This window comes from Ictidomys tridecemlineatus, chromosome 8, assembly GCF_052094955.1.
Source record: "Ictidomys tridecemlineatus isolate mIctTri1 chromosome 8, mIctTri1.hap1, whole genome shotgun sequence".
Lineage (NCBI taxonomy): Eukaryota > Metazoa > Chordata > Mammalia > Rodentia > Sciuridae > Ictidomys > Ictidomys tridecemlineatus.
In genome coordinates, this window is record NC_135484.1 from 112,895,533 (window position 1) to 112,921,900 (window position 26,368).

The 26,368-nt window shown below is 35.6% G+C and overlaps 1 protein-coding gene across 2 annotated transcripts in view; it reads right to left on the bottom strand.

Annotated features, from left to right (window-relative positions):
- The window catches only part of Zfand3 (zinc finger AN1-type containing 3), a 328,149-nt gene that overhangs the window by 68,075 nt on the left and 233,706 nt on the right, over window positions 1-26,368 (bottom strand). Inside the window, exon 4 of one of the 2 annotated variants that reach the window (XM_078020078.1) lies at window positions 12,708-12,773. The exons of the other annotated variant lie outside the window; for it this stretch is intronic. Within the exon in view, the coding sequence (XP_077876204.1) occupies window positions 12,708-12,773 (66 nt within the window). The remainder of the gene's footprint in view (window positions 1-12,707; window positions 12,774-26,368) is intronic. 2 annotated transcript variants of the gene reach the window in all.

Here is a 26,368-nt window from a genome sequence, read left to right on the forward strand (position 1 = left end):
TCTACAGTTTCTGCAATAGCCATCACTGAACTGCTTACAGAACTTGCACTGAACTGCTTACAGAACTATGTGTCATTTGTATGCATTGTGAACTATCTGTTGGTGCAGCGACTTGTGGTAGTGTTGGGGTATTTTTGCTGATGATATCATCGGTGGTACAATTTTCCCAAAAGGAGCCGTCAATTGACTTGGTATATCTTCCTCCCTTCTGCTTGTCATGATCATTCAGCTAAAATTTGGGGGTCAACAGAGGTGAGGCAAAGAACCTCACCCCCCCCCCCCGCTGAGACCTCTCCACAGGTGTGGCTGTACTGGACCGGTAGTCAATGACGGGTAAGATCCAATTACAATGGTACCAACCTAAGACAGGAGGCTGACGCCCTGAGGTCAGCTCATCCGAAGACGGGTAAGGACCATATGTATTGGACAACCTAAGGCAGGCACGGTCCATAAGCCACATGCTTGTTGTTTAAACAGAGAGGGGGAGATGTTGAGAGCCACAGCCAAAGGGGCCCCAGCAAACTTCCAGCTGCCAGCAAGCTTCAGACTGCCCCAGCAACATCTAGCTGATTGGCTCCTCTGCGGTGATGTTCATTGGGCTGTTTCCCTGCCCTTCAGACTGCCAGCTGATGATTGGCTCACAGCTGCCCCAGCAACATCTAGCTGATTGGCTCCTCCACGGAGCTGCTCATTGGGTGACTTCTTTGGCTCTGCCCACGCAACCCAGCCAATCGGCCTCAAGAGGAGGAGGATTGTGGGAGGTTGAGAGGCTGGTGTGGGGGAGAGAGGCTTGTGGAAGCCGGTGGTGGCAGTTGGGCTCTGAGGGTTTTTCCCTGGAGCTGTTTTGTTTGGCGTTTGTAGTTCTAAAAATAAAGTTAGTTTCTTTTTGACAAGTGGCTCCTGATTTGTGCCAAGCCAGACTTCGGCAGTACAGAATAGAGGACTCAGAGACAAACCCACATAAATAGAGTTACTTCATACCATACAAAGGCACTAAACACATATATTGGAGAAAAGATAGCCTCCTTAACAAATGGTGTTGGGAAAGCTAGAAATCCATATGCAGCAAAATGAAATTAAGCCCCTATCTTTCACCACGCACAAAACTCAACTCAAAGTGGTTAAGGATCTAGGAATTAAACCAGCGACCCTGTGCCTGATAGAGGAAAAATCTTCATCATGTCGGATTAGGCCTTGGCTTCTTATGGCACAAGTATCAATAAATGGGAGGGTTAAAACTGAAAAGCTTCTTCTCAGCAAAAGAAAGGATCAGTGAGGTGAAGAGAGCACCTACAAAATAGGAGCAAATTTTTACCACATGCACAAAAGGAGCACTAACCTCTAGGATATATAAAGAACTCAAAAAACTTAATACCAATAAAACAAACAACCCAATCCACAAATGGGCTAAGGAACTGAGCAGACACTTCTCGGAAGATGATACACCATCAATCAACAAATATACGAAAAAATGTTCAGCATCTCTAATAATTAAAGTCACAATGGCAGTTATCAATAATACAAGCAACAATAAGTGTTGGGGAAGATGGGGGAAAAGGGCACACTTATACATCGAGGGTGGGACTGCAAACTGGTGCAACCAATCTGGAAAGCAATGTGGAATTCTTTGGAAATCTTGGAATGAAACCACCTTTTGACCCAGCTATCTCACTCCTCAGTTTATACCCAAAGGACATAAAAACAGCATACTACATTGATGCAGCCACATCAATGTTCACTGCAGCACAATTCACAATAGTTAAATTATGGAACCAACCTAGATGCCCTTCAATAGATGAATGAATAAAGAAACTCTGTGTGTGTGTGTGTGTGTGTATACACACAACACAATGGAATATTATTCAGCATAAAAGAAAATAAAATCATGGCATTTGGAGGTAAATGGATGAAGTTGAAGAATATCATACTAAGTGAAGTAAGCCAATCCCCAAAAACCAAAGGATGAATGTTTTCTTTAATATGTACATGCTGATCCATAATGGGGTTGGGCAGGGAGGATGGGAGGAATGAGGGACTCTGGATAGGGCAAAGGGGAGGGAGGTGAAGGGAGGGAAGATGTGGGTAGGAAAGATGATGGAATAAGATGGGCATCATTACCCTAGGTACACACATGAAGACACAAATGGTGTGACTCTACTTTGTGTACAACTGGAGAGATGAAAAATTGTGCTGTATGTGTACTATGAATTGGAATGTATTCTGCTGTCATGTGTAACAAACTAGAATAAATAAATTTTTTTAAAAAGGAGAATACTACTAACCACTGGGATGAGAAATAATATGAACTAAATCTTCATATTTCATACCAGTTGAATCTCAAAGAGTAGGATTTTAAGCTGTCCCCCCATCCCACAGTTACAAGGCAACCTACAAAATTATAGTATTGAGAGAAACTGTCCAGAAAAAAAAGCTGGCTAGTTCTGTGGAGTAGGATCACACACTCGTTTTCTTCTTTTCTAAATTATTCTGTGGTATGATGTGCTACCATGTCTTACTTTTTCCCTCCTCAGTCCACAGAATTTTCAGCTGATGTTATTATTACTGTCTTTATTCAGAAAAGAGGAAACTTCTAGTCCATCTTGTTTCAGCTAACCAAAAGAATTAAGAGGAAATCTCTGTCTCCTTCCTAATACTCTTGGAGGGAAGTAATACTTCTAGGTTTCTGCTACCAACAAATCTTACTCGTATAGAAAATACGAATACAAAATCATATACTTTTTCTATTTTTCTAATATTTTCTGTTTTTTTTTTCTCTTTCTGGGTTCCTTTTTTTCTTTGTATTTTAGCAAGGGTAAAATATTTTCCAATCTTACCATCTCCACTTCAAAAAAAAAAAAAAATGCCTGACCCGGTCTTTCCTTCCAACTATCAGTATCTATTGGTTTTTTAATAGTACAACTAACACCATAATGAATGATTCTGTTACTAAGAGCCTCTTTAGTGATCCTGGGCTTTATACAAACTTGTTTCAGTCTTTTGAGAGCCATGTCAATAGCTTTCCCTAGTTCTCCTATTTCCTGATCCCTCTTCACGTGCATCTTTCACAATTCTATAGGAAGCTTTCTCCTTTCTTTAGCTTTCTTAATTCAATGGCTTCTCTTTCTTTCCTGACCCAACATATAGTCCTTAAGTCTCTTATTCTTCTGAATTCTTTTCCTTACTTATTTACACAGCGTTAATCTTTGCTAGTTGGATAACTTCCAAAACAGGCCCATATTTTTTCTACAGAACTGTCTAAATATCTGAACTTGAGCTCATCAGAGACCAGAAATTGTTTCAACCAGTATTCCTTTGCCTTTTTTCCTTTCCAGTCAAGTCTTTCTTTCTTAGGTTCCTCATGTTTATACTTTGCATTCTTTATTCTGCTAACTCTAATCTGATGATAAATCCTGTCAATTATTTTTTTTTCTAAAACATTTTTCTCAGATTCATCTCTCTTCTTTATTCCATTGGACACTACCCATAGAACATACTCTACATGAAAAAGGATGAATTGATTTTTTTTTTTTTTTTGGTTAAACACTTTTTTTTAACATGTAAAAAAAAATCTATTTAAATCAGTGGCAAGGCATTTTATAACCTGAAGGACACTTCTATAACATTAATTCTTAGTTTTTCTAGTTTTCAATATTGAGATTATCTTATATTAGCCCTCTTTAAAGATAAGATATACCTACGCATATCTTAGGGCATCAGAGAAAAACAATTTTTCTAACAGCAAGATATTATAGATATATAATATCTATATGTAAACTATTCTGATGGTTTAGTTTTGAAGACACTGCCTAAAGGTGTGTTCACTTAAAGGCACAAGTGACATACAGAACTACCAGAGCTCATAAACTCCTAGATTAAGTGGTAAGCCCTTCTAAAAAATACCCCTTTGTGCTTGTGCTACAGATTTTTCCTATCTCAGAAAGTCTAATCACTGTGATTTAGTGAAGCTGAGTGATTAAAGTTGAACACAGCTGTATCTTGATTTTAGCAAATATTAGATGCTTATGTTACTCAAAATAAGTCAAGTCATATTTGAAGTTTTCTATTCACTAGAAAACATAGTCCTAGTGCTAACTAGACTTTCCCTTCACATTCCAGTATCCCTTTATCACTCCAATGACTTTAAGGAACTAAGTTTTATGCATTTCTCAAGGAAGGTAATTCTTTAAAAGAAAAAAAATTACATTAGTATTATGTTTGCTCCTGATGACTGCCATAATCCTCCCCATTGTCATTTTTTGAAATAAATATGTTATGTCTGTTGCTTTCTAAAGGTGGAATTAGTTGTATTTATTTCTGTGCTTTTTAAAAATCTCTCTATGGTACAAGCTCCCAGGCGGAAGATGTACATTTATCACTTCTTTTGCTTATTGCACAGAATCAACTACAGGACTCTGTCTGTGGTCTTTAATAAAGTGCTAGCCTGGTTGACTAACCTGTTTCTCAGCTGGTCCTATATTCCACAGAAACAACCATTTCTGAAGATCTGATCTATGACAACAGGCGATACAGTAAGATTATGGCTTTAATCGGCCGTGATTATGAATTATTTCTGAAGACCCTTAATGAAGGGGATGCCTTGGAAGCTGACACAGCTATGAGGGATAAGTGCCAGTCCACCTGCTAGCAGAAGAAGCAATGGGACTGTCTTTCTTCAGACAAATGAACAAGCAGGAAAACAGATAACACAACTTGTCTTGAAAGCAAGCTGCAAGATGAGGCAGTAAAAATCCATCAGCATACATCATGCTATCATGGCTTAGTGTCATCCTCAGCCTCTATTTGCCACCGCTGCATCAGCGCAAGTCCCAGACACTTTATCCTGTTTATAATTGCTGATGAGCAGTAATAAGGCCTCCATGCCTCAGCTCCGTCCGTTCCACTTCGGCACCCACCTATTAGGTAATAACTTTTATTTACAGCCTTGCCTGATGTGCTGTTCTATTAGTACAGCCAGGAACCGAATAGGGTGCCAAAAAAAAAAAAAAAAGTCTCCTTAATGGCCAGTATCATTGCAAGGTTCTGATGATTTATAATGCAGCTTTGTGACTGTTCTATCATGCTCCTTCTGGTAATATTGCTGTTTTGGTCGGTAAAGCTACATTTTTAACATGCTGCCCTCTGACACACACATGCCACTGAATAGTACCTGAAGAGCATTCCCCAGATTCATCTCCCCCACCAAAAGAAAAGTCAAAAGAGGAAAAAAGTATTAAAGCCCCCTGACAAGTCTTTTAAAATAGTGTTGGCTCAGGCATTTAGTCCCAGAGGAGCAATAGAACAGTTAATTAATCTAAGAGCAGGGCTCTTTCTCCTTGGTAAGAGTGCAAGGTGTGATAAAAATAAATGACCACTAAAAACCAAACATTAACAAAACACCACCACACAGTCCCAGCTGCACTCATGAATCCAAGCAAACAAGTCTGAACTAAGCATGTGGAGCATAAGAGGTTCAACACCAAAACTTAAGTTTTTCACATACATATCTCCAAAAAGTGACAAGCTATGAGGAATAAATGCCAGCCCACCTGCTGGAAGAAGACGTAATGGGGCTGCTGCCCTTTCCGTTTTATGCAGGAGTATGTTTTTATTTTTCAAGTGCAAAAATTCCTCTTGAAGAAACTAGCACCCTGGCTTGATATTCACTTCTATCATCTTTTTTGTTTGTTTGTTTGTTTGTTTTCCCAGAAGGGGAGCCTTCTCCTTAGTAGAACCCAAACAGGGCTTGTGACCCAGTTCCTGACCTCAAGTACAGCAAGCTTTAAATGTCGAACATACTACAACACAGGGGTTGGTGGCAAGGGCACCTAATTCTCATTTGAGGGTACTAAGTTTTCCCTTGCATTTTTAAAAATCTATACATTTTTTGAGATGAACAGAATTACTCCTACTTTCTATTCTTCAACATAAATAAATGAGGTAGATGGTTAAAATTATTATAGGAAAAGAGACAGAAAGATGGATAGACAAATCATTTAGATGATTTCCCTCTCCAGCCACTTTTCAATGATCAAAATCACTTTTTGTTAGTGAACAGTCAACTATGGCATACATGATAATCATTGGTGAGAACTGTTTAGAATACAGCAAAATAGGACCTTTTTGATTAGAGAAATTTTTTGCAATCTTGCCAAATGTTTAGTATTCATTTTATCCCCCCCATCCAGGAATCAAATGAACCCCCTTTGAAGACCCAAGATGATGAGTGCACAGGTAAAACATTTTTTTAAAATACTTTTTTCCTTGCCATGACAGATTTACTGTTTTGATCTTTCTTCAATAGTTACATTAAATACTAATAAAAATGAAAGGTTTATATATTTTCTAATATCCTCCTGATGGAAACTTGCATATTACCTAAGTAGGTCAAATTTCTAATTTTCTGCCTCAAGTGCTAGTACTAAAGACTTGAGGGAAGAGCTATATCTGAAGGATAAGAAAGAAAAAAATGAATTACCCAGATGAACTCACACCTTGAGTCACCTTCCTTTAAAACTCCACGAGTAGAGGGAGACATGAAGTCATCTTCAGAAGAGCCACCTACAGTGTATAATATAGATTGTAGCTACTGATTCGACTCTTTAGGATTAAATATCCTAGCTGAAATGTTTCCATGAATTCTATTCAGGAGATTCCTATACAACTGCAGGTATTTCTAAGATTTACAGGGCCACCTCTGACTTAACACCACCACCCTTTGGCTTTTGAATCAATTTAAAAGACCTCATATAAACCTCTTGGTAACATAACAGCAATGGAACATTTTCCTTTAACTGGTTTCTGAACATTGATGTGGAAAGTGTTTAGCACATCAATCTTCTCTTAACTCCCAGGAGAAAGTGGGTTTCTTCTCTTGTCTTTGTAAGAACAGACAATATCATAAGCGGGCTGGCTGCCTAAGAGAAGTGAGTCAAGAAAAGATTTGGGGAGGGACAAAAAGGAAAGCAATAAACAATGCAAGGCTATTGTAGTTCATGTCACTGTTCATCACATTAAAAGGAAAACAGGTGACCCAAAAGAATAAACATGTGCAGAAAGGAAGGAAGAAAACAGGGAGGGAGGGAGAAAATGTAACAGGAAAGGATATACATTAAACTGAACATGCTTCTTAAAGAATGGAAACCTTCTTTTTGAAAAACTGCTTTGATGTTTAATGGGACAGTTTCTAGTCCCATTTGCTTTAATCTTGGGCAATACTACAGTTCCCTTATGCTCTACAATTAGTTATTTTGCTTGATACTCTATCATCATTCTGTTTTTAACATATACACAGCATTTTTTACCATTATTTTTCAAGTATATCATAGAGAATATTATCTACCCAACATATGTATAAAGAGTAAAAATGAATACAGATATAGTAGAGCAGAAGTCTGTTGACGGCCTGGTGTGGTAACACACACCTTTAATCCCAGTGACACAAGAGGCTGAGGCAGAGAGATCACAAGTTGGAAGCCAGTCTCAGTAACTTAGTGAGACCCTGTCTCAAAATAAAAAATAAAAAGGGGCTGGGTGTATATAGCTCAATAGTAGCATGCTCCAGGTTCAATCCCCAGGACTGAAGAAAAAGAAAAAAAAAGTCTGTTGACAGTATCAAATAGTCTTATCTATGAATTTTTAAAATTTAACTTCAGAAATAAAGAGACTATAATATGAAAAGATACGACAATGACTTCTGAGTTATAGAGAGAGGAATACCCCCACCCCACCCCCTGGCATGTGCTAAATATCTACCCTGGATATATTCAGCTTTGGGCTAAGAGGTAGATAATGCCCCACCAGCATGTTGTTGACCTCACCCTGCACTGGAGGAGCCAGACCAGTAGTAGAATCCTTGGGCTACTTATTGTACAAGGATCCTGCTAGACCGAAGCTACTTCTCCAAGTACATTTAAAACCAGACATGGTTCTACCTGTCTGTCCTTTATAGCTTTAAGATTCATCAATAACAAACTCCACTAAAGAAAATACAAAATAACTTCTTTGGTTGTAGCTCTACAAATAAGACTTTAAATAAGAAAGCCTAATAAAAAAGATACAAACTTCTCTCTTTTTCCAAAGGTACTTTAACCACAAAAATATGAGCTCACCCATACATTCACATAGGTATCCAAATATCTTCCAATACAGTTGTTAAAGGAGATGATCACAGCTCAGATTACAATGTTTTCACTGATGGTAAAATTTGATGATTAGAAAAGATGAAGGACAAAAGGGAATCCTCTGGTGATCTGTTGCCAAGCTAGGCAAACTTTTTTCTTCACAATATACTTATCCTTGGCAAGAATGTTATGAGAAATAACAAGGGAACATGTGGAAAATATTCAGGGTTCTTTGAAGAGACAAACTTTCTCTAATAATTGGAAGGTGTGATAGGCTTTAACTCTCACTTTCTAACCAACAGTAGCCTGGGACCTGGCAGCAGCATTTTTCAACTCTTTGCTGACTGTAGACATTTCAGGGCTCTACAAAGGGAACAGGGGTTAGGTGGAATGGAAACAACTCATATATCTTCACTTTGTTTTTTTCTGCCTAAATATCAAGATGAAAATAATGATGTTTATTTTCATCTAAAATTATACTGAGGGGCTGGGGGATGTGGCTCAAGTGGTAGCGCACTTGACTGGCATGTGTGAGGCACTGGGTTCGATTCTCAACACCACATAATAAAATAAAGATATTGTGTCCACCTAAAACTAAAAAATAAATATTTTAAAAAATTACACTGACTGTCTTTTCAAAACAAATACTATCTCTCAAAGTTAAGAAAATGTTTAAGTGTTTAATAGTTCTACGTGGCTAAAAGCCAGTGTCTAAAATTTTTACCATCTTGCTCACAAATACAAACCGATCTTTCAATTGTTACTATAGCTACTTTTTGCAATCTGCTTCTTGAGAATCACAATTATTACAAAGCAGTATCTTAAAAAAGAATTCTCTCTCTTACTTTGATAATTGAAGACCAAAACACTCTACAGTGTTGTCCTCCTCTAAATTACAAAATTCTACCAGATGAACACTTTGCGTTACTTAAAATATAAATGGAGATCAAATAACTAACCACTCAGGTCCCTATTTACTAAACCACATAATAATGGGTCTATTGCTAATCTCTAGATCTAATTCTCAACATACTTTCAAAAACAGTTAGTGACCTCTTTTTCTCACTAAAAAAGAGGTCACTGTTTTTTGTTTTTAAGTTGTTGATGGGCCTTCCTTCCTTCCTTCCTTCCCTCCCTTCCTTCCTTCCCTCCCTTCCTTCCTTCCTTCCTTCCCTCCCTTCCTTCCTTCTTCTTTCTTTCTCTCTCTCTCTTTCTTTCTTTATATATATGTGGTCCTGGGGGTGAATTCTGTGCCTCACACATGCTAGCAAGTGCTCTACCACTGACTTAACAACCAGAGCCCTAAGGTCACTAACTTTTACTGCTCACTCCTACTCAAAATATTGAGTCATGTGCATTTAATATGTGTATATATATTTAATATATATATAACTAAATTACACATATGCATATTTATTCATAAATGAATTTCAAAAATAGAAATTTTTAAAAGGCTGAGATACAGGCTCTCATTAATAAATCTTATCTCACAAAATATAGATTTTGTGCCCTTATTCAGAGGCTGCTGACTTAAAAAATCATTTTGTTCAAGCTTTAAGTATCCTTTCTCTAACATACATAACATAACATACTAAGCTGAAGGCTGCTTTAGGTACAACCTTGAATGGATGGGTTGACTGGAAGGGGGTCAATACAATTACACTTAGATCTCACAGTATGGCTCCTAAGAAATGACCAGGTATGCTTGAAGGCCCATGAAGGATTAATCTGGAAGATCCTTGGGAGAAGCATGGCAGAAGCATCACAGTGCATATGTTAGAGGCATGAATATTACTCTTGAAGAACCTATACATAAAGACTACAAGGAATATTTCAACAACGTAATAACAACAAATAGTGATTCAGAAGAAAACTCATCAAAACCCCCACTATGGACAACCTACTGATTGTAAGAAAGAAAGATGGGGCAAAGACACTCAACCTGGACTTTTCAAAACAAATACTCTCTCTCACAGTTAGGAAAGTGTTTAAAGCTAAGGTGGTCCGGCTAGCCTTAACAGCTTTCAGGGGCAAAAAACACGGTTCTTTAAAAAAGAAGTACAGTAGGCTGAAATTGATAATCTTTAATATCAATGCTTAGAAATCTCAACTTTCCTTCAGGCTTTCTACAAGACAACTTGGATACTGCATCCATTTCCTTCCACACCAGAAATTCTCAATGTTTCTAGTTAATCCACTATATTCACCTAAATGAAGGTTTTGAAATGTGTGACTAAGAGATCAATGCTCTTTTATCATTTCATGTATGTACACTTAAAAATATTACCCTCAGTTCCTATTATAATACCAGCATGCAAGAGAAAATGAAGTCAACCTAAATTCAGTCAATGAAACTGGATATGGCCATGAGTGTTAGTACTTCTAGTTTAGTCTTCTTTCCATCTACAATATCTACTGATGTGTTTTACCAACACCATTTACATATACATGATCTTTATGATGAGATTATAATAGCAGCTACCAATTGATGAAAGTCTACTATGTGAACTTTGTATTTCTTTTCAAATTAATGAGATAGTTATAATCCCATTTTACAGATGAAGAACACATTTTTAAACGTGTCAATTTATTTACTTTAAAATCAGTTTGTAAGTGGTTAAAGCCATATGAAACCAGGTCTCATTTTAGAACTTGTATTTTTTACTTATTATCTTTTTGTAGTACTGGGGGTTGAACTCAGGGCCTAGGCAAGTGCTCTACCACTGAGCTACACCCTCAGACCCCTAGAATTCACATTTTACAACTATTTCACTAGATGCTGTTTCCAAATCTGCCCCTATCCAATTTCTTTCAATGTTATGGTTTCCCACTGTTTGTTAAATAAAAAATAATTACTATATAATAAAATGTGAAAAGAAGTAACATGATGTATTGGAAACAACACAGTCTTTAGTATCTAAAAGCTACTAAAGATCTATGTTCAAATCCTGGCTCCATGACTCATTAGTAATATTACCTCAGAAAATACACTTAACTTTCTGAGTGCCTGTTTTTACATGGATAGGAGGAATAATGATTAAGTATCCTGCAGGTGTTCTGAAGACTGAGCATGCATACTGAATGGTGCCTGGCAATGCAGTAAGCATGCAATAAATGCTATTATTATTTTTAGATACACAAAGTAGTGTGGGGAGTAGAGAGAAGGCAACAGATCTAGAAGACTTGAATATCAAGTACATGATATTCTGAGGAAGTTCCTGCTAGTTTCAGTATCTAAACTCCGTATACCAATCTTTCCCAAACCTCTGACGATGACCCAATGTGCTCATGGTTCACTCCTTGACACTACTTGAACATGCTGATAGTGCTAAGACTAGAAGGAAAGAAAAAAAAAAAAAAAAACTAAAAGTACACTGCACATGTGAAATGTTAGACCTAAACCAAAGGGCTCTGAATGTTTAAGCTTATGGCTAGAGTGGGTAGGCAGGTGGCTCTACAACTTCCCACTAGCTAATAAGGATGATCTGTCTTATGCCAGGGCACAATTCTTTTACATCAATCAGTAGAGAAATCCACTCTATTTATTGGAGCTTGCGGACTAGGCTCAAGAGAGGATACCAGGACTATCTCACCCAACCCTGCTTAAAAGTTTGTCACTTAGAGAAGTAAAATTAAGTTCTGTACAGCTCAATGCCAGGATGCTACTCTAAAACTATGCAAAGACAGTTCTGTTTGAAGTTTAATATCAAAGCCTATAAAGGAGCTGAGCTTTCAGTGTAAGTCATACTTGGAAGTAGTTTGCACTATTTCTATTGGAGAGTTACAAGGAATTTTTAAGTACAAAAATATTCTGACTGTGACCTTTAGAAAAACAATATAATTATTATTTTTTATAATTGTTTTTTACTCTTCTACATATAATCCTTGAGATATTTTAAATAGCAGGCAGTATTATTAGAAAAGGCAAGTATTGTTTAAGATAAATTAAGCTATAGGCTAAGAGAGCAATGGGCATTATGACTGTTCTTTAGAGAGCTGTAAGATTCATGTCTTCACATTTAATAAAAATGTCACAGATGCACAAAAGACGTTTTTGCGACTCCAAGCAACTGAAAAGAATGATCTCAGCACATTCCGTGGCTTTAAGATGAATAAGAGAGAGTAATTTTCCAAAACTAAGATACTATGATAGTCAAGTTAAAACACCAATTTTTTACATTAAAACTTCTGTTGCTCTCTGTTCTCTAGTATTTAAACAATGTATGTTTGTTTTTGATAGGTGCAAGACTTGGACAAATTAGCCACATGCTAAAAACTGGGAAATGACCTGCATTTTGATGTTATGTTTTATGTCCTAATAACAATCTTCAGATAGTAGGAGATAAACTTTGATGTCCATCTTCTTGGATCTACCTGACAACATTACCCAGTCAATCTGACCCCCAAGAACACCACCTCTGGTTTCTGCTCACATGCCATACCCAATGCAGAGCATAAAATATATTATTTCACAATTCATAAAAGAAATCAGAGACTACCCTGGTAAGCACACCAAGTTAGAACCAGTGGCTCATTTCTATTAGGAATTCAGGTAAGGATGAATTCACATAAGAATGATGTACATACCTGTACCACAGGATCTTTTGGTTGGTGTGATTAACGAGACATGAGCTGTGTCTGTGCATGGCCCACCTAGAAACAGAAAGGCAGGCACATCAGTCAGAACATATCCTCCACATGCCCATAGTTGCTACCTTGAAGAAAGAAACCTAAAGAGGAAAGGATCAACCTGCAAATATGTACGAGGAGGGTAGTAGGAAATAGTGGTGAGTTAATTCTAAAGACCTAATTTTAGTTCAGCAATTGTCTCTCTAGAGATCCATAGCCTCTCACCTTAAAACTTGCTTTCTACAAAATAGTCACATAATTTTAAGAAGTTAAAGATAAAAAATTTAATTAGAATTCAAATCTAGGTGAGAAGAAATTACCAGTAAGTTTGGGGAGATGAGTTTTTCCATAAAGCAATAAGCAGGAATATTCCCTCTTTTGATCTCAGTGGTCATTCTATCTTTGAATTTACTGTAAAACTATCCATATTTAAAAGAAAGAACCCCCCAAGGAATAACAAATTGCTTGTCAGAAGAAGTAAGGATCATTCTAAAACATAAGGAAGGCCCTGCTGACCAAGAAAGAACATTTAGTTTTATTATAAGAACTCTGATTGATATGAAGCAGAAGCATTAGACACACCTGTAACCTCCCACAACTTGAGAGGCTGAAGCAGAAGAATGGCAAGTTCAAGATAAGACCCTATTTCAAAAATAAAAACAAACAAACAAACAAAAAGGGCTGGGTATGTAGCTCAGTGGTACAGCCCCCCTGGGTTCAATACCCAGTATTCAAAAAATAAGGAAAGGAAGAAGTATGATGAAGAGAACTGTCAAATAATCTTGGTGGGCTCGGAGAGCTGATTCATAGCCATAAACTGAGAGTGTGCAAAAGATATAGTCAGTCAGAGGATGAAGGTTTGAAAAGCAGTAATTTCATTCTGTAAGATCAGGACCATCAAAACATTCTGAAGTTGACATGGATACACACCCCAGCATCCCTCCCCCACTGACCATGCCCTACCTTCTGAATAGAAAGTTACTATATAAATATGAAGGCCAGTGATTCTTGACTTATCCTTGGAAGGGCAGTGGTGATAATCAGAGAGGAACTGAACACAAAGGGTAAATGTTAAACATCTATTTTGAAAAAGCTTCCCAAGTAACTATGACTAGCAAAGGGGAAACACAGTTACTTGGCATAGTTGTATATCATCTAGGACAAGACTTCATGTCACTGAAGTTACTCAATGTAAAGGAAGGAACCTGATAGAGCTCTGAGACCTGTTCTAGTTTATGACACTGAGATGCAAGGGTTTAAGAACCTGGAGATTCCACTTATGGAACTTAAGCATTTCTATACCAAGGTCAACTCTTTCCTATACTTAGGTCATATAATAACAGTAACCCTTCGTAGATATAAGAAGGCACAGAGGGGAAATTCTTAAAGGTAGCAAAACAGAATAAGTGCACTGTTAACTTCAAAGACTACTTAGCACACATCTACTATGTGCCACCACAGGTTCACAGTCAGAGAACTTATCATGTTATTAGGAAGGCAAAAATATATGTACCAGAGTAAAGAACAAGAAATGAACAACAACAACAACAAAATGGCTGGACAAAAAATGACCAAGTACTACAGTACAGAACAGGTAATAAATGTTATATGTAATGAGGAAGAAGAATGTTCATCAGTGGCCAAAAAAAAAAGTGGAAATGCAACAATTTGAAAATGAGGCAAGAATAAGTTAAAAAGTTTAGGAAGACCAGAGAGCAGGGTACTACAACTGAATGTTTTTCTACAAATGTTACACTCGCCAGAGAAAGCTTAATATACTAAAATTCCAGGGGTTCAAATGGGGCAACTGTGACTTGAAAACATGCAATATGAAGAGATAATGAGCCACATATAAACCTAACACCAATCCCACCTCCTTAAGAACCCTCTAGGCACTGGCTTTTTACAACTCTGCAAAATGCTGTATTTTCTATTTCCATGTTTTGTTGGCATTCTTACTTCTGGGACACTACAGGCTTTTATGGAAGACACAGTTTAGGTCCATGCTGTAACTATTCCTAACTTGCTGAATAATCCTGGGTAAGTGGTCCTTAGGTTCTTCAACCAAAAAAAAAAAAAAAAGAAAAAAAAATGGAGGGGGGGGGATAATAGAATTGCCAGTAAGTCAGAGAGTTAATGGATTATCTACTACATTTATAAACTCTAAAACTTTATATTACATATCATCACTTTCTTTTCCATCACATTTTATGTTACCAAGAATTAAGACTCATTGTTATCTGGTCACAGATCATGACTATGTGGACAGTAGGTGCTTAACAATGTTCATTAAGTGACAACCACCAGCTGTTTGACTTAATCAGGAAAGTAAAGCACATTTTTAAAGAACTTTTTAATGGGGGTATAACACGAGAAGAATAAAATATAGGTATCCTATATTTCCTATATATCCAAAATACTTAGGACCAGTACACTGTATACCCTTTATATATAAGTTTGAAAGTAATTTTACACAATATTTTTGTTGGGCCTTTGTTTTGACTGTGATCCATGATGTGTGTGCAGGCATGGAATTATCTACTTGTGGTATTCATGTTGGGGCTCAAAACCTTTTTGATTTTGAAACATTTTGGATTAGGAATACTCAACCTATATTAGAATAAATTACCCAAATCCTAAATGTATGGTCCTGAGGGATTTTAACATAAACATGCACAGGTAAGACTGATATAAAAATATTAGAACATTTTCTACATCCAGAAAAATATAGATTCCCAGGTCTTGGGTCTGGAAATTTTGATGCAATAGGGAAGAATGAGCATAGGAGGCCATTAGTGCATATTTCTAAACCAGCTGAACACTAAAATATTAACAGCCCAGTTAGTTCTAGCATCTGATAACAATTTCTTCACACATAAGCTCAATATCTGGCCACGGTCACTGGGTTACCACAACATAAAGCTGCACAAAGCACAAAAGCCAATGACAGCATAACTATCAGAGTACTTTATTTTCAAAGGTATAAGATAATTCATCCGGTAAAATTACAAAAGAAGGGAAGTCATCAAAGCACCTAAAGAAATTTAGCTGTGTAACACTTCATATTTACAAATGTCTTAGATAATTATCAAATAAGAGAATCTTCACCTCATTTGTGGACTGAGAGTTTATCCTTTAAAAAAAGACTCTAGTGAATGACTTTCTGTAGGTTTTGGCAAATATGCAAATAACTTTATGGCTACCAAGCATATCTCAACATGAATCATCATGAGAGTGTTCTCTAGAGAGCTTGTTAAACTAACAACCCAATCCAATGTATTCACTACATTACAGTAAAGTACAAATAGAACCAGAGTTGAGCCAAGACAAATTGACAGCAAGAGTAACCGGCAGTGATAATATATTCCAGCTTTGATAATTGGGCAATATTATAAAGAGAGCTTGGAATTAAGTTTGGTTTGGCAGACTATAACCTATGAAGCACTTTAAAACCAGAGTGGAGGCACGTGAGCACCTCACATATATCCTACACTAATTGTGCTGTCATCCCAAACTCCAATACTCTCAAATAAAAGGAGCAACCCCAGGAGATGACAGTATCTACCCTTACACAATTAATTCCAAGTCAACTCTTAAAATGCACGAAGGAAATCATGGGCAACTCAAGGGAAACCTTTTTAAGTTTCTGTCCACAACAAGAAAAACATAACATGATTACCATGTGGTTATAATAAACAAAATAGTTCCGATAGCTGATTGTCAAGGTCAAAGTGAGGGCCTCTGCTCCATTAAAAAAAAAAAAAAGGCTTTGGCTTTTTCCTTTCTGGACTTTCCAATGTCCGAGGGCCTGGCATATGTCCACATAAGTCACTGTAAATTCTACTCCCATTTTTAGCTAGCTGTCTTCTTTCCAAGCAGCAGGACTGAATACAGATAGTTAAGAAGAACAAGAAAAGAAAATCTCTTCATGACTATAGGTTCTCTAGGTGAATGGGAAGTGAGATGGAAGGGGAAAGTATGTTTGGTGGAACTCAGGCTGGAAAAATAAATATATTTCTTAACACAGAGCAATTCAAACCATTATCTATGTCATCCAGAGAGGCTCAATGTATGAAGCCTAAAAGGCATTTATTTTAGGACTGCAATTCAGGGGAGCTGAGATTCCAGTAGAGACTACAATGTGTCCCATTAGAGGAGTTTAGAGTATCCTTTTAAGGGTAAAAAGGAAGTTCATTGGTCTTCTATACAGACCATATCATTGTTCTAGGAAAGAATTCAGTTTATATACTCTTCAGAATATTCATGCTTGGCAAATAATTTTCTTTTGGTATGTTAGCAAGTTCACAGAGTGGTCATCATGGCACAAGATGAAGTCTGCATCATAAAATGGAGTCACTTTTTATGACTGGAAGGGCTGGATTACTGGGGATTGTACCCAGGGGCTCTCCACTACTGAATTACATCCCAGCCCTTTTTGTTTTTAAATTTTGAGACAGGGTCTCATTAAGTTGCCGAGGATGGCCTTGAACTTGAGATTCTTCTGTCTCAGCGTCCCAAGAGGAGGAGATTATAGGCATATGCTACCAGTGCCTGGCTATCAATTCTCTATTTTCTAGCCTATATTAGTGGCAACTGGGTTTAGAAAAATAAGTGGGGTTTTTAAAATGTTTTGTTTATGTTTTTTCAAATCATGAGGTTCCTTGCTTAATCATGGCAGAATTTCTGGGATCTCCAAAGCAGTTAATATCAAGATTACCAACTTGAACTAACTTTTAGTTAATTATTATTAGTGTTTAAAAAAAATTTTTTTTGGATAAAACTAAATTAAAGAAGATTTTTCAAGTTTCTTTATTGTCTGAAGATATTTAATAAAACTCTAGCATTTTGCCTTTGATATTACATTCAGAGGACTTTTTCCTTAAATGTCAAGTTTCAACAATGTAGTTTAGAATATGCAAGTGAATAATGTCTGTAGGTAGCTTGTGATTTATGACAAGTCTGAATATCTTATCTTTTCTTTTAGAGACGTTTCTATCTTGTTTTAAATACATATATTGTATTTCCAATTTCACATGAAATGATATTCTTCAGCTGTATTCCCAATAAGTAGACACAGCATTTCCAATAGGGCAGTGAATTTTCCTGGGGAAAGTACTGATTTCAGCCCTCTAAAGTTGAAGACCTGTGTCAAATTTGCATATTCACTTCACTGTAACCAGCAAAACAAGGCCATATATAAAGGTCTCCCATTAACTATCAATACTCATATTTCTAAAAGAAATAGTATAAATTTTTCAGCCTTCCATAATTATCAAGCATATCAAAAGCAAACAGCCTCCTCCACAAAATAATCAAAACAAAACAAAAAACTGAGCTATTCATGTAGTAGTCAATCCCAAAGGTTACCAGAAAATAGTGATTCAAGAAGGAAGTAGAGAATACTGGTTTGGAGGATACCTGCATTTATCCAAGGCTGAGTAAATAGAGAACAAGAGCATTTCTCCTTAACAGAGATCAACAATCTCCTTAAATAGAGATCAACAATCTATTCTGAAAAGTTTTATAAAAACAGCTGTGATGATTGGTTATTTTTGGCTTCTGTTTCCACTAGCCCTCATTGGTTGCAGTTAAACTATGTGCTAAAACACATCAATTAGGAAAAATGGACTGTCAAGGAGTCAGTCAGCTAAAAATAGCCAGAAGCTCAATAATCAAACAAATATTCTACTAGCAGCCCTTTCATGGTAACCGCAAAACATTAATACACAAAAATAGCCATTCCTTTTGCAGATTTATAACACTTCAATTTTCTTGCTTAATTAACATGACATTTACATAACAGTATCTAATTAATTTCCAAGGAAAGGCACTGTAGGCTAATTAGGAATGCATCATCCTTTTTTAACCAGCTTGTCAATTTCACTCTTTTATAATCCATATATTGTTTACCTTTGTGGCATCTTTTCCAAACCTGTGGTTTTTACCAAGAGCTACAATCTTCCCCCTTCTCAGAACATCTTATGGAGAGTTTCTTGGAGGGGAGGAGAAGGGATGGGACCAAAAAAACCCCCACTTTTCTACTGGAGATATAAACTCTGCCATCTCCTAATGTGACCATGTTAAGAATATAAACTTAGGGCTGGGGATGTGGCTCAAGTGGTAGTGTGCCCGCCTGGCATGCACAGGGCGCTGTATATGCGCCTCAACACCACATAAAAATAAAATAAATATATTGTGACCACCTAAAACTAAAAAATATTTTTAAAAACAGAATACAAACTTAGCTAAAAATATTCAAATCTATATTTCAAATATTCAATCTATATTTCTTCAGCAATGAAACTGTTCTTCTTTAAAAACCTTCACATATAGTTAAGTATTGATGGCAACAAATAAGTGTCAGGGACAGACGAGAACACACAAGAAAATAAGTCACCTCTTTAGAAAAGAAAACCCAAGGCTGGGGTTGTGGCTCAGTGGTAGAGCGCATGTCTCACATGCATGAAGCCCTGGGTTCAATCCTCAGCACCAAATAAAAATAAATAAATAAATAATGAAGATATTCTTTCTATCTACAACTTAAAAAAAAAAAAAAAGAAAGAAAGAAAAAGAAAACCCCACCCTCCAACCTCACCCTAAACCTGCAATTCACAAACTGTTTTAATCAGAAAGGACACATCTAATCTGTCTATATAATTAAGTTTGAAAAGCTCCATTGATTAAAAACAAGGATATATATAAAGATATAATGAGCAGAATCTAAGTTTACAGGAAATCAGCCCAGAGAATAGCCCTCCCATTTCTTCTAATGAAACTTCCAAATTAAACCATTTATAAAGCTTGTTACAGAATTTAAGTGTTAATCTCCCTGTCAGAAGTTCTAATACTAACCCAATGCATGATCTCACACTATTTAGACCTAAATTAGGGATTTATGAGAAAGGGATTTTCAAAGTGGGTCAGAACTTGCTATTGGTGGCTTATCTATTTTACTTGAAAAGGGTTTCTCAACAAAATTTCATTACCAGTCCACCCTAATTCCCCTGTATGCTGGTCATCTGCAAATATTAGGGGTGTATATGCATAATTATTAGCCTATCTGCTCAATAGAAATAAAGTTAAAATTCTCCTACACTATCTTCCTCATGCAACAGTGCTAAGAGCAAATCTAAATCAGGAGTGCTTTGCATGTGCCCAATACTGACAGGCTCTTAGGGTCGAGATAGATCTCCCTGTTTAGACCTGGAGATGTTATAGAAGAAAGGCTTTCTCCTGACCAAGAAACAGCATGCATTAATAAAATGAGCCTCAAGGGCAGAGACAGTTTCACTCATGCTAGTGATCTAGTACAATAATTGTTCAAAATGTTTTTCACTATTAAGTGACGATAATCCAAGACAAAAGCAATTACTGGATATAACTAGGTATTCAGAAGGGAAGCACAATTATTAAATAAAAAAATTGATTTCCATAATATGTATATGTTAATTTAGCAAAGCAGTTCATAAAAGTTTTGGTCTTGAGATAAACTTTCTACCTTTAAAAATTTTGAACTTTTCTTTATGTAGGTTACATATTTATTTATATTTACCCAATCTGAATTTTTAATGACAAAATTTAAAAATGTTTTCATTTCAAATTAACAAAGAAAATTATGTTTCAACAAAAAAATAATTTTTAGAAAACATAATTATAATTTCAAAAAACAAAGTAAACTGGTTTAAAGACAGACACTTAAATTTTAAATCTGATCTGCATGCAAACTATTGCAATATTTATATAAAACATCTGAAGGAAACCTGCCCTTCTACAGATAAATAGTTGGCAAAGGAAAGACTTCAAGACCCCTGAGTGGGTCTTGGGAACTGTATAAGATGCTCAGGCTACACTCTGAGAACACAGCAGATCAACGAATCTAAAGATAAATGTATTTTTCAATTTCTCCCTACGCCTTACATGCCAAATGGCTTACTCTAGTCCTACAAATGATGTGTTGAATGCAAATAATAATAATAAATTTGCCCATTCTCAAAAAAAGTTAACATTTAAGAAAATAAGGGCATGTGAGTGGAATAAACTTTACACTCATAATTTTGAACCAGGATATTCTATTCCTGCTACTTACGTAGGAAGAGTAAAAAGTAGGTGAATTTACTCAATATCAGTTTTTCAGATGTGATAATGTGACAAAGCCCAACAACAATTAACAGTGAGCTTCTAAGACATTATCATCGTGGAAGTAAAAACCAGAATTCATTTTTGGGAGGCTAAAATATCTCTCACCTGGCTAATAGAATCAGTTCTAATTTTAGACACCATATTATCTCTTGTGACAAAGCATATTTAATATGGATATGAAATTAGGGGCTGTCACCTCTCTAATTTAAGCTTCAGTTTTGACTATTTACGGCTTAAATAAGGCCTAACTCAGATTCCTAAATTTGCATTTTATCATCAACACATGCATGCTTTTTATAACATTAATGGAGATACTTCTTGGTTTTGGAAGAACCTTTTTTCTTTCGTTTCTGGGGTTTTTATTGTTGTTGTTGTTGTTTTGTTTTTTTAATAGTTCAGCTGACAAGAGTGTTCTATAAATGCTGGGTTGCATTAAGAACTGAAAGATGGTTGGAATGTCTTCCTCAGAAAAGGAAGTAACTTGTGCATGTTCTTCACAGGGGGCTTCAGGAAGAATGAAAATAAGCCATCAATTCAGGCCACAAGTACTACCCACTGGACTTTAAAAAGGAATTTAGGACACAGGTGTCCTCCTTCTCTGTCTCTTTGTTGAGTTCCTCCCACAGTACCACTATTGGCAGTGTATTCAGAATGACAGTGAATAAAAGGTACTGATAGTCAACCTTCTTGCTTTATAGACAGAAGTGATCATTGAAGAGCATATAAGCAGGACCTCTCTTTGCCACTAGTACTTGAAAATGTCATAGTATGAATTATGTAGTGAGGGGGTTATACTGATATTTCAGAATTTTAAAAACTGCTTACTGAACTGGCATCCTGTTGTCTTTATTAAATCTGATTTAATTATCTTTTTGATAGATTAAGAAGTGAGATGGCTTATGAAGTAACAGAAGACATGAACATAAAATGCAAAGTTATATAGTCATTTTTTGGTACTGGTAACCTTGAATTTCAGAGAGAATTTCACAAACACAAAATATAAGTAAGGTTAAAATGACTACATTTAACACATTCAAATGGATTTTCCTAGTATAATAAGTTTTTTTCAGCCAAACTTTTTGTCATAAATAAAGCTTAAAATCAGAATAGTGTCACCTATTCTCTGTACCTACACAAAATATAAAAACAATATGACAACTAGAAAAGTCGAAGCTGCGTGAAGTGTGGTTATTCACTGTGACCTTTACTTTCAGAGAAAAACATAGAGCATTTAATTTAATAAAAACATTTTAAAAAATCAGTATGTGCGAGGGTGTGTGTGTGCAGTGATGATGTTACTCAAAACCTAGTCTAAATATCAATATCTGTATAATCTTACAGGTGCCTGAGGAAATCTTTATGGGAAACTAACCTTTCAGATTTGCAGACTTCTTAAGGCACCTTAGAAAATGAAAATTAAAGTTTGCTAGTCTTCTCTCTTGCAAAGAGGAATCTTGAAAGGGGAAATTCAGATGATAGAAGAAATAGCCATGAACAAAAAGACTTATTTCACAATAGGCAGGGTGCCATTTTTCTAAGAGAGAGGTAGGAGAAGAGAAGAAGTGAGAGGGGGACAGATGGGCAGAGAGGGACAGACACTAATTTCCAATGTTCCAAAGTCTGAGATGAATTGTCACCACTCAAATCTCCAAATGTGATAGTGACCCTGACTTTTGAATTGTTTATTTCTATTCCGAATGGTAGAAACCAATGAGAAGATTTTTTTTATGTATCAAACACATAAAAGTAGGCTTTAAAAGGTTAAGAAAAATTAAAAATAAAAGTTTCCTAAATATTTAAATCCTTAAGTATTTACTGAGTCTATTAGAAGCAAGAACAGTATGGAGATTATGGTTATAATAAAAGTACAACATTACTACTCTTGCATTTTGGGGCCATTATTTAGTAAAATGAGGGTTACTTAAACATAAACATTGTGATTCTCTTAAACATAAGCATTGTGGGTCTGACAACTTAGCCACTGGTAGCCAAAGTGCAAGTAGCATACACACAGCATGGATAAGGTAGACAAAGGGATGTCTGATAACCTTAGGATGAAGGAGCAGGATGGCAAAAGATTTTATCATGTTACTCAGACCAGTATAAAATTTAAAACTTATGAACAGACATACTACATAGCATCAGAATTTAAGAACAGAAGCCACAAATGAGCAAGGACTTTAGATATCATCTTATAAGCCCTGATGTTACTGAGAAGAAAACATCACTCAAGGAAGTGACTTGCCTGAGATAACCCAGGTCATTAGGGACAAACCTAAGACTAGTAATCTTTTCAGAACATCTTAAGATAAGAGCATAACCCAGAGAATAATTTGTCAATCCAAGACTGTAAGGGTTAAGAGAGAACGCTTAACCAAAATTGGCTATGCCACTTAGTAGCTTAGCTGTGCAATTTAGAGTTAACTACTTAATCTCAAAAAAATTAAAGAAGAAAAGTTGCTTATATGTAATAATAAAATAGAGCAATTATAACAATGTAATAATGATAGAGGGAGAGGAGAGAATACAGAAACAGATGAAAAGTTTTCTCTGAGACTAATGGAATACCCAAACTAGATGGGAACAACATGTCCACATGCAACCACACATATACACAAAATTAACTCTGACTTATACAAAAGATAACATTTCAAATAAAATTACTATATTGAGTTCAATAGTATACCTAAAGAGTATTTCAAAGAATGCAAAGATGGCTTAACACTAGAAGTACATTAAAAATTAAGAGATTACATATTAAAGGATAAATACCATGTGAAAAATCTCAATTGATGCTGAAAAAGCATTTTATAAAATTCCAACACCCAACTCTAATTTAAAACGGGGAAGGGTTTCTTTCACCTTAAAAAAAAATATCTACAAGAAATCTATAACCAACATTCTATTTGTGAAATACTGCTAGAAAAATTAATGTAGTTCCATTAGAGTGAATAATAAGAAAAACAAAACTATAAAGCTCAAAGAAGAAATTCTAGCAAGAACTGTCCTATTTTCAGAACATGACTCTTTGTTCAAGAATATATAAGAAGGTTTTAATGAAGACAAACTATATTCCTATATGAGAAGGTCCCAATAGTTTTATACAAAAGTCAATTATTCTTAAATCTACATATTCAATATAATCCTTTCAAAACAAACTAATTTTTAAAGAGAACTTGACAAGCTGAATATAAAATTCATTAAAAAGAAAATTCAAAATAGCCAACAAAATTTTAGGAAAAGAAAAACTAAGGAGGACTAATTTCATCAGATTTTAATATATACCACTAAAGTTATATTCCAGTTTTAAGATTACACAAAGTAGACCCATGGAACAAAATAGAGAGACTAGAAACCAATGTATACTTATATAATATTAATGGCATTTCAAACCAAGACTATTCACATGAATGGTTTTGGGAAACTGGTTAACCATCTGCAAAAATAAATACTTACATACAAATCCCTATACCTCATATCATATACAAAATAAATTGTGGACTGGTTCAATGGCTAAATGTAGAAAAAGATAAACTATGAAAAGTATGAACAACATAAAAATCTTTTTATAACCCTATTATTCAGAAAGCCTTCTAAGAAAGACACAAACCTAGAAGACAAAAGATAAACATATATAAATTAAAAAAGTATTTTCTAATGAACTATGAGGTACCCAAATTACAATTAAAAGACCAGTAACACACCAGAAGAAAGAAATTTTAATATTAAGTAAAAGGGCAAGTTAAAAGTACTATGTGTTATATGTTCTTATTTATATAAAAATAAGCAAAAGCTACATAGTATATAACTGTGACAAAAAAATACCTTCTAAAATGAATAAACATGGTTATTTCTGGAAAGAGTGAGTATTTGACAGTGGAGGGGGTGGAGGCATTAAAAGAGTATTTTCACTTTCTATTCAATATAAACCTAAATCTTTGTAATTCAAAAGATAAGAATGTAGTCATTCTTACTTAGAAGCAGGATTAAAAGTTTAGAAAAAGAGAAAAAAGCCAGCAAGTGAGTACTTTAAAAATCATGATTCTGCTTTAATTTGGTTCTTATTTTCATCACAAGTTGGAGGTCAGATGACCACAAGTTGAAGTGCTTGAACAAGTTCTGCCCAGAAAATATTATGAAACAAAATAATATCTATAAGAAAACACTGCTAACTACTCAAGTCTTTCTGCATTTTGATGAGGATTAAGTTAATGATTCTGTACACTGATTCCTGGTGAATTTCGGACATTCAATTCAATGTAGCCTGTAACAGTACATTATCAAATCATAATACAAAGTATCAATTGTTTTAGCACAGTGTCCTAATAACAGCAGCATGCTTTACAGAACCAGCTTCAGGATTAATAAATAAATGCACAAGGAAAAAAATACCTTAAATTAAAATCAAAAGAGACACTTAAAGTTTGGGCATTCTTCATTATGGAAAAGAATCTTCTACTTTGAGACTATTATATATTAGAAAAGCTCCATCTGTTGTATAATTATCTCTGATAAATGGCCTGATGCTTTGAGCTTCATTAAAGAAAAGCACACACAGAGAGAACTGTAAATAAATCTCCCCACCATATTTCACTTAAAACCAGTCCAGCAGGAAGTCATAAAATATTTTTAATAGGTAATATTTCCCAAATGCTTTACTAGGAAAAAAAAAAAAAGCCAGCCTATTTTACCCAATATCTGTCCTATAGAAGACGACAATCTGGAAAAGGGAAAACTGATTTCATTTAGAGATTATGAGAAATGTTAGTAAAAACAAACAAGTTTAGCCACTTGGTGGCAGTGACATGAATTTTTCAGAGGAAAGATATGGCTTTGTCAGATTCAGAGGCAATCTAGTAAGGACATCTGCTAAAAGGCACTACCATTTTTTTCCTCCTCCAGCCCTCCCTAATCCCTGGGGGGAATAGGTATCACCGGAAACCCCTTTCCAAGGAAACAATTAGAATCTCCCTCAACAAAAATCAATTTAACCACAGGTAAAAAATGTTTTCAAATTCTATTTTGGAAATTAGTATCACATTAGAGAAAGTCCAGACAGTATACGGAAATAAAGCTTTGATCATAAAAATTTTCCCTAACATTCTGGTTAATATGGTTTTTACTTTTTAAGTGTATTTTCTTTTGGCTACCATAAAAGCATCTCTTGGGTAGATGCAATAAAGAAAAGGGAAAAAAGCATAACATAGGGGCTGGGGTTGTGGCTCAGTGGTAGAGCGCTCGCTTTGCACCTGAGAGACACTGGGTTTGAACCTGAGCACCACATAAAAATAAATAAACAAAATAAAGATATTGTGTCTATGTAAAACTAAAAAAAAAAAAAAAAAAAAAGCACAATACACAGGTCCAGATTTGAGCTGTGGCCTAGTCTTTGGCCTTGCTGTGTAACTCAAAGTATATCACCATTCATTTGCGAACTAGGAAGGGAACTATCTGCCCTACCTGTGCTACATGCTGTCAGA